The sequence below is a fragment of the Microcaecilia unicolor genome, chromosome 6, assembly GCF_901765095.1.
Source record: "Microcaecilia unicolor chromosome 6, aMicUni1.1, whole genome shotgun sequence".
Classification (NCBI taxonomy): Eukaryota; Metazoa; Chordata; class Amphibia; order Gymnophiona; family Siphonopidae; genus Microcaecilia; species Microcaecilia unicolor.
The window spans coordinates 246,645,704-246,655,696 of NC_044036.1; the positions used below are offsets into that span (position 1 = coordinate 246,645,704).

Genomic DNA, 9,993 nt, shown 5'->3' on the forward strand with positions numbered 1-9,993 from the left:
AATTTCAAAAGGAGAGTATGCACATACTTTCTATTTTAAGAATTGGTGCTCTGTAACAGGCAGTCTGAAAAATGACTCCTCATGTCTAAATTCAGGTTAATGAAAAGCAATATTGTAAAATGGCTCTTATCTCTCCTTTGTGCTATGTGTGATGTGGAATTTCTTTATGATACTTTGGCAATGTTTTTAACCGGTGGTTATAGGCAACCCCAGATTTGGGGAGATGGGGACCTTTGAAACAATAAAGACAGACCCAGGCCAACTTCATTACCGAGGGCAATTTTCAAAGTCAGCTACCCAGATTGACCTGCCTGGAAATTGCTTTCCTCTGCCCTGGAAAAAAGTATGCATGGACTTCCACAGTGCATACTCTAAATAAACACAGAGGTGTTCCTGGGGGCTGTGTTTAGGTCAAGGGATGAAAGACGCGCACACATGAAAAGTATATGCTCCATTTTACCTCTGCTTAGCTGGTCACACAAGGAGCAGGTGTGAAGTGAGTGCTGTTATTGCACATACGCTATAGTGGCAGATTTTCAAAGAGAAGCCACTTAGGTGGTTTTCCTTTGCAACATTAGCAACAAAGTACATAGGACTGGTGTTGAGAGGTGTGCAACCAGTGAACTTGTCTTGGGCTACCATATCACAAGGGGTCCCAAGTATGCCTGAAGCTTTAAAAAAAAAAAAAAAAGGTACAGTCTGATGCTTTGTGGTCTCTTTCCAAATTTATGCCTTATGGCCCAGTATATATAACTACTCAAACAAAACCAGTGAAGAGCTAATGTTTCAAGGAGGAAAAAAGATCTCCACCTCTTCATACTTGCAGAATTGGTGTTAGATATACTGGGTATGAACCAAACATAGATCAACTTCACTAAAAAAAAGGCTGTGAAACTATTCAAACAAAACCAGTGAAGAACTAATGTTTCAAGGAGGAAAAAAGATCTCATAAAACTGCGGAAATCAAAATAAAAAAGAAACACCACTCTTTTTAGCGGTTCTTCTGCCCACAAAATTCACTGACCACATTTAAAAAAATTAGTACATAAGTACATAAGTACATAAGTAGTGCCATACTGGGAAAGACCAAAGGTCCATCTAGCCCAGCATCCTGTCACCGACAGTGGCCAATCCAGGTCAAGGGCACCTGGCACGCTCCCCAAACGTAAAAACATTCCAGACAAGTTATACCTAAAAATGCGGAATTTTTCCAAGTCCATTTAATAGCGGTCTATGGACTTGTCCTTTAGGAATCTATCTAACCCCTTTTTAAACTCCATCAAGCTAACCGCCCGTACCACGTTCTCCGGCAACGAATTCCAGAGTCTAATTACACGTTGGGTGAAGAAAAATTTTCTCCGATTCGTTTTAAATTTACCACACTGTAGCTTCAACTCATGCCCTCTAGTCCTAGTATTTTTGGATAGCGTGAACAGTCGCTTCACATCCACCCGATCCATTCCACTCATTATTTTCTACACTTCTATCATATCTCCCCTCAGCCGTCTCTTCTCCAAGCTGAAAAGCCCTAGCCTTCTCAGCCTCTCTTCATAGGAAAGTCGTCCCATCCCCACTATCATTTTCGTCGCCCTTCGCTGTACCTTTTCCAATTCTACTATATCTTTTTTGAGATACGGAGACCAGTACTGAACACAATACTCCAGGTGCGGTCGCACCATGGAGCGATACAACGGCATTATAACATCCGCACACCTGGACTCCATACCCTTCCTAATAACACCCAACATTCTATTCGCTTTCCTAGCCGCAGCAGCACACTGAGCAGAAGGTTTCAGCGTATCATCGACGACGACACCCAGATCCCTTTCTTGATCCGTAACTCCTAACGCGGAACCTTGCAAGACGTAGCTATAATTCGGGTTCCTCTTACCCACATGCATCACTTTGCACTTGTCAACATTGAACTTCATCTGCCACTTGCACGCCCATTCTCCCAGTCTCGCAAGGTCCTCCTGTAATCGTTCACATTCCTCCTGCGACTTGACGACCCTGAATAATTTTGTGTCATTGGCGAATTTAATTACCTCACTAGTTATTCCCATCTCTAGGTCATTTATAAATACATTAAAAAGCAACGGACCCAGCACAGACCCCTGCGGGACCCCACTAACTACCCTCCTCCACTGAGAATACTGGCCACGCAATCCTACTCTCTGCTTCCTATCTTTCAACCAGTTCTTAATCCATAATAATACCCTACCTCCGATTCCATGACTCTGCAATTTCTTCAGGAGCCTTTCGTGCGGCACTTTGTCAAACGCCTTCTGAAAATCCAGATATACAATATCAACCGGCTCCCCATTGTCCACATGTTTGCTTACCCCCTCAAAAAAATACATTAGATTGGTGAGGCAAGACTTCCCTTCACTTTTTGAAAATAAGTTTTCTAGGAGGTTTTTGATACATGATTACTTGTTGCTCTGTGGGCAGAAGAACCGCTAAAAAGAGCAGTGTTTCTTTTTTTTTATTTTTTATTTTATTTTATTAGTATTAATCATTATTTAACAACAAATTATGTATATGCATTAGGCATTAAAAAGGAAATAACAAAACTAAGAATAAATTTTTAGGCCTGTTCGTCCACAATTAAGGAAATTGGTTCCAAGATACAGGAAATTATATTACAAACAGCAATAAAAAGAAAAGAAAAAAAAAAAAAAAAAAAACCCACCTTTTGCATATCTCGGGGTTACTGATCCCAGCCTGCTATTTACGGGGGGCACATAGGATTCGTATCTACTCTAGCATCAAGAAATTCCTTTAACTGTTTAGGGTCTACAAATTGAAACTGACTTCCCTCAAGCATCAAATTACAAATACAAGGAAAACGTAATACAAAGTTAAACCCCAAGGCCAACGCCTTAGGACGCAGTTCTAAAAAAGCCCTGCGTCTAACCTGAGTAGGCCTTGAGAGGTCAGGAAAAACACGAACCTTTGAACCCATAAACAAGTTTTCTAAGTGTCTTAAAGAAAGTCTCAATATAGCATTGCGATCAGGCTCCAACACAAAGGTAACAAGCAAAGTAGACCTCTGCGTAATTATCTCCAGTGAGCTCTCAAGGAATGAAGTTAAGTTCATTTCATCCCCCACCCTTGGGAGATTTCGACCGTCTCCCTGTGGGTTCCAGATATAATAGGCCCTTGTTATGGGGGGCAATGAGTCTTTGTCCATTCCAAGAATGTCCACAATATATTTCTTGACCATTTCAAGAGGTGAAATTAAAGGAGACTTAGGGAAGTTTAGGAACCTAAGGTTAAACCTACGAATCTGGTTTTCAAGGTATTCAGTCCGTTTATGAAGGAAAATATTATCTTTAACCAAGGCATTCTCTAAACTTCCCATCTCTTGTAATTTAATATTCAAATTTTCCATTTTAGTGGCCTGTTGTGCAGCTACCTGTGCTTGGAGTAGCGCAGCTTCAGAAAGAGTTCTTATATTTTCAGTATTCTTTTTTAAAGTAGGTTGCATGGAGATTTGAATATCATGTACCATGTCCCATAGTGACTCTAAGGTCACAATTGCAGGTCTTACCACACCAGAAATTCCAGGAAGGGATTGAGCCTGTTCACCAACCTGAGAAAGTTTTGAGACGGTGTCCAGTGGAAGTACCTGTATGGCTGCTTGAAAAAGTACTTCTCTAGGCTGGGAAACATGTTCTATTACCGCAGACCCTTCCTCGAGGAGGTTAGGCTGAGCGTCGTCGTTCGCCGTTCCTGCTTGGGCTGCCAGTAATTCCCTTCCGGGTTGAGGCGGAGCAATGCGCTCTACGGGGCTCAGGGAAGCCCCGTTCGCGCTCTCAATCGACGCCAACGCGTCGAGAGCGGCAGAAGGGGTCGAGGTTCCCCGAGGTCCCGGCTGCTGACTAGGAAACTGCAGGGTCGTCTGTCGCAACGCTATGGACGCCCCGGGAGCCGAGGAATGCTCCCTGACTTTCCCCCTTCGTTTCCCCATCTAGGAGACCTCAAAGGCAGCGAAATCGGCAGCGAACACCAGAGTCTCTTCGGCAGCAAACTCAGGTGCGTCCGGTCACAGCGCCATCTTGGAACCCAGTCAGCAGTGTTTCTTTTTTATTTTGATTGCCGCAGTTTTATGAGATCTTTTTTTCTCCTTGAAACATTAGTTCTTCACTGGTTTTGTTTGAATAGTTTCACAGCCTTTTTTAGTGAAGTTGATCTGTGTTTGGTTCATACCCAGTATATCTAACACCAATTCTGCAAGTATGAAGAGGTGGAAGACTCAAAATAACCCCAGCTGTGTGTAAGAGGAGCAATCCATGCTTTATAAAAATATTTGGACAGGTTTCTGAAGGACAGGTATGTTAATTGTTAGATAAACCTGGGAGTGAGTCACATGGAATGGAATTTCTTACTAGGATCAGCCAAGCATGTCCAAGACACTCGTATCACAGAGTCTTTGACCAGGATATAGCTGGCCACTGAGATAGGGACCCCTGAGTATTGAGTGCTGGTATAGAATTGAAACAAGAATTGCCCCAGCTAAATTTGTTACTTTACCTTTAAAAGTTAACCCAACAGGAAAAACAAGATTCAAGGAACACAAGAAGATGCAAAAATCCTGAGGCATCAATAAACAAAACACAACACGTACCAATGCAGGACCTCAGGAACAAGATGGCCATTTAAGATGAGAATTGCCATGAATTCAAAATAGAAGCAATAAAGCAGAGAGGAACAAGTCAAGAGGTTGGGCTGATCCCTGATGTGTCAGTCAAAACGTGGAAATTGGAATGATAAACACAGTTAGGAATGTGCTGGGTTTAAATAGATGTCAGTATGCACGCTCTTCCTAGGGAACTGGGGCCCTTAAAAGCTTAGAGCTGCAGTTTAAGGCCAGTTCATGCCTGACAATGCTGACTGGCCTCTGTCAGACAGGTTGCTGGGCTGGATGAGCCTTCATTCTGATCCAGAATGGCAGAACGTTATGTTCTTATGAAGTGCATCATTACTATTATGTAGAACAAAATAGTTCATTTTTGGCTTTGTCACAGGTTTACACAGAGAAATCAGGTGCTATATAATACTGAATTTCCCTCTTTTGCTTGTAGAATTTGGAATTATACCTGAAGGGCAAAGACATTCCTTCCACATTTATACTGGATGAAGACCAAGTGAATGCTCTGGGAAAGGCATGAACTAGAAATATTCTCATGGAGAGGTGTTAGCTTCCTTTTTGGAAGCATCGGTTATGAAGTAATGAAGTGTGTTAAAAACCAAAAGGTTGAATGGGTGGAGTTTCGGAGTGGTGCCAAATTTAGCAGAAATTGTGTTTACATTTTTTTTTTAACTTAAGATTATTTTTAGATACTTTTGATGGGTATAAACACTATTCCTTAGCACAGCTGTCATCTATTTCATAAAGTATATTTGTTTTCCCTAATCTCCATTCAACTGTGAAGTATCTTTTTTTTTAATGCTTTGCCTGTTAAATTGCTTCAAACCTAATTGCTTTAAATACATAACTAATATGCCAGACACTAAGCATACCATTCAGTAAAATTTAAGAAAGACGTTTCTCCCTGATGGGTATGAAATAGTTTAGCAGCTCATATTAAAGGAAGAACCTGTATGCTTTGTGGAGTATACAGAGGCTCATTTTCAAAGCACATAGACTTACAAAGTTACATAGGTTATGTACTTTGAAAATGAGCACCATACTATTTACTGTAAGTGAACACTTTGAAGGTAAACGGGTTGATGTATGTGGCTGTTGGCTATCATCATGTCTTGGGTATATTCTGCCTTTAACCAGGTATGAGTAGTAATATCGCACCACAATAGACTTCTTCAAGTGCCTTATTGAGAATAAATCTCGTTTTTTAAAAGAAAAGCAGTTTTAATCTGCCATTTTGCCAACTAGATACTGCTATAAGAAGCATTCCAAGGCAGCCAATTATAAAGTAGAAATTCTTTGTACAGTTTAAACCATGACAATGGCTTTGTTCTTTGTGTACTGATTTGTCCTTCAAAATATGTTAAGTTTTGCAATATTATGAGACTTATGTTGGCAGTTTGATTAGTTGTCCTAACATCATACTAGAACAGCATTCCAGCACTTAAGGTTGTGCTATATTGGAGTCAAATTGGTTCTGTAAAAAATGGAAATCTTTTCAGTTAAGATCAATGGCCTACTGATGGAGGGAGAGGCAAGGCCCCCAAGTGCTAGCCTAAGAGGGGGGCACTGTAGGAAGAGCTTGAAGGTCATAAAACAAAAGTACATGGCCTTTGTGATGTGGTGTCTGCTGTGGAGAGGTGCAAATGTAAATATTGGCCCCTGGCAGCTGACCATAGTGTGCCACTGGTTAAGAGAACTGTTACTGGAACAACATAAGGATGATTCAGAAATTATAATGTATGCTAGTTTTCAAGAATAAATAAGCCAGAGCACTCATGAGTATAGGACTAATGTGGACTCAAAAGTTCACCATTCTTATGGTGGTCCAGTAAAAACTATGACAATGTGCCAAGAATGTGCCAAGAAATACAATGTGACCTTGTATTTCTGATATCCTGGTTTTATAGCATTCAGTAAAGAGGTGATTTGAGGCTGATCAGACCAGCATTGTTTTCTTTCACCCATATGGAATCACATTATGCTAGTGTTCCCATGTAGGGAGACTGCGTCTAGCAGTGCTTGGAACAGAGACAATCTTAAATTTGCTGACTCCCCTCCTTTTTCTGCCTCAGAGACTGTCCAGCTGGAGTTGAAAGATGAAATCTTGGGAGCATCCAGTGTTCCCTCTAAGCTGAGCAGGAGTCCTCCACCTACAGTCCTGTTTCACTATCATATTCTGAATAGTAAGAGACAGTCAACCTCTGCAGCACTCCAGGAAACCTGCCTGTTTCTAGCAATTGAAAACACAATATTGAAGCACCACCACCTACTGGCAGCAATGCAGTTGGACGACTCCTGCTCAGCTTAGAGGAAACAGTGAGCATGACAGTCCAGTGAGTGTCTCATCCTATTCCTTTCCTAAGAGTTGGCAAGAGGTCAGGCTACAGCTGGAATCAAAATCCTACTCTTTTAAAGTGAAAAATACGAATGTGTTCATTTTTTAAAATACATTGTGAAGACTGGAATTACTGTACTATAGCTCATGTGTCAATATTAGGTTTTACACACCTTTTCCTCCTCCTCCCGTCAGCCCTAAACAAATGGATAATAAGTCACATTTCCTTCTTGAATTACTCATGACATACAAACTTGAAAGAAAAGGTTGAGAAAGGTTTCTAGTTTTCATAAAGTTTTTAAAAACCCTTCTTATAACATTGTAGCAAATTTTCACAAAGCTCATGACCCATATTTGTTTTCTGGATAGATTTAGTTTTTTATACAAAGATATGGCTCTTTAGTTGTGCATGGTTTCATACCTTTATGTGGACAAGGATTGGGTGGAATAGATTTCCATTTTTATAATGTAGTTCTCTAATTGCTTGGGAAGTATCTTTAAAAAAAGGGGGGGTGTTGTGGGCGAGGAGGTCTCCTTCAATATCTGGGATCCTGCTAAACTCTTTTTTGTGGCACCCCTCCCGTTAATCTTTAGAGCACTAATTTGCTTCTTTTGAAGTAGAAATGTTACTTAAGGTCTTTAGTATGTCAGCTTTCTGGCTTTTATTTTTCGTTTTCTCTCCCTTATCATGGTTTTATTCTTCATTATTAAAAAAAAGGAAAAGAGAATTGTGTGTATTTTATGAAACATTTGCACCTTTTAATTTTTCAATGGCTGCTACAGCCCCAGCTTTATTCCTAGGTGAGGATCCTGTATTTTCACTATGGATTTCCTGTGTGAATTACATCACGAGCATCACAGTGGGAGGGACAAAATAAAAGAGGTGCTCAAAAACTTTTTGAACACATTGAGGGCGATCCAGTAAGACTTGTGATAGAGCTGCAGCTCTACTGCAAAATACCACAGAAAAAATACTGCAGCATGCTATAATCAATGAGCATGCAAATAGCTGCCACATTAAAATTGTGGCAGTAATGCATAGCTCATTGATTAATGTCACTTTTCCTGTCAGTGCCTGAGCATTGACAGTAAACAAAAACAAAAACCCACTCCATACTCCCCTCCCAACTCCCCTACCCAGAAATAAAGATTTCCTTGATAGTCAAGTGGCCCACCCTCTCTCCCCAGACCCAAATCCCTTTCCTCCCCCCCAAAAAAAATTACAATCCCTGCCCCAGTCTACTCAAGCCTACCCTGATGTACCTCACAGGAGAGGCAGGAGCGATGCCCACTTGCTCCTGCCTCTGGCCCTCATCTTGGAAAATGATGGTGCCTTGCTCTAAGGATGAACCAGGCAGGGTTTTTCTTCCATATAAGGGCTTTATATGGCAGCAGGACCCACCTGGTGCATTCCCAGGATGCACTGTACAGGGCAAGGCACCACCGTTTTCCAAGATGGCCACTTGCTCCTTCCTCCAGCGCCACTATTGCTCCTGCCTCTCTTGTGAGGTACATCAAGTCGGCTGGGTAAGGATGGGAGAGTGCCACTAGACACCAGGGACTCAGTTTTTTTATTAGAAGAAAAGGGGTTTGTATCTGGGGGGAGGGAGAGAGGGGGTGGACCACTAGACTTCTAGGGAAATCTCTTGAACTGCTAGGGGGGGGTTGGGTTGGTTTGGGTGGTTATGGAGGGGGAACAATGCAGGCATCTGGTGTAGGATGGTTGGGTTAGGGGGAGAGAGGGGGTTGCCGGTAGACATCCAACCTTCAACCAACTTTCCATTACTTAGCTTCCTGCTATTCTAGAACCTGTGGGATAGTTGTGTTCATCAACCAGCAGGTGAAGATACAGAGACTGGGCGGCTAAATTGCAGATGACGTTTAATGTGAACAACTGCAAGGTGATGCATGTGGGAAAAAAGAACCCGAATTATAGCTACGTCATGCAAGGTTCCTCGTTAGGCGTTACGGACCAAGAAAGGGATCTGGGTGTCGTTGATAATACACTGAAACCTTCTGCTCAGTGTGCTGCTGCAGCTAGGAAAGTGAATAGAATGTTGAGTATTATTAGGAAAGGTATGGAGAACAGATGTGAGGATGTTATAATACCGTTGTATCGCTCCATGGTGAGACCGCACCTTGAGTATTGTGTTCAATTCTGGTCGCCGCATCTCAAGAAAGATATAGGAGAACTGTAAAAGGTGCAGCGAAGGGCGACAAAAATGATAGCAGGGATGGGACGACTTCCCTATGAAGAAAGACTAAGGAGGCTAGGGCTTTTCAGCTTGGAGAAGAGACGGCTGAGGGGAGACATGATAGAGGTATATAAAATAATGAGTGGAGTGGAACAGGTGGATGTGAAGCGTCCACGCTTTCCAGAAATACTAGGACTGAGGGGCATGTGATGAAACTACAGTGTAGTAAATTTAAAACAAATAGAAGAAAATGTTTCTTCACCCAACGCGTAATTAAACTCTGGAATTCATTGCCGAAGAATGTAGTGAAGGCAGTTAGCTTGGCAGAGTTTTAAAAGGGGTTGGACAGTTTCCTAAAGGACAAGTCCATAGACCACTACTAAATGGACTTGAGAAAAATCCACAATTTCAGGAATAACTTGTATAAAACGTACGTTTGGGTAGCTTGCCAGGTGCCCTTGACTTGGATTGGCCGCTGTCGGGGACAGGATGCTGGGCTCGATGGACCTTTGGTCTTTTCCCAGTATGGCATTACTTATGTACTAACTCAAAACCGAACTGAGACATGTCTCCCTTGGCAATCCAATCCAGCTCCTGAATATTTTTTGTCTCCAGCAGGGGGATGGACACAGTTTTCAGCCTCTGGTTCTGAATACTTTGCTTCTGGTCCAATTGGTCAGCTGGTCCTCAGTTTAGCTTTGCAGGTGGCTTGAGTTTGCAGCATCATATCTGGAGGTCTTCAGACCCCTGTCTCTGGTGCCCCACAAACTTACTTCTTCCCTCCTTTCACCTTTCCCCTGTTTCCTGTG

The 9,993-nt window shown here is 42.0% G+C and overlaps 1 protein-coding gene across 1 annotated transcript in view; it reads left to right on the plus strand.

Moving 5' to 3' along the window:
* Positions 1-8,572, plus strand: part of UAP1L1 (UDP-N-acetylglucosamine pyrophosphorylase 1 like 1) — a 72,437-nt gene extending 63,865 nt beyond the window's left edge. Inside the window, exon 9 of the mRNA XM_030207052.1 lies at positions 5,088-8,572. Coding sequence (XP_030062912.1) covers positions 5,088-5,174 — 87 coding nt within the window. The 3' untranslated portion in view covers positions 5,175-8,572. The remainder of the gene's footprint in view (positions 1-5,087) is intronic.
* The last annotated feature ends 1,421 nt before the right edge of the window (positions 8,573-9,993 follow it).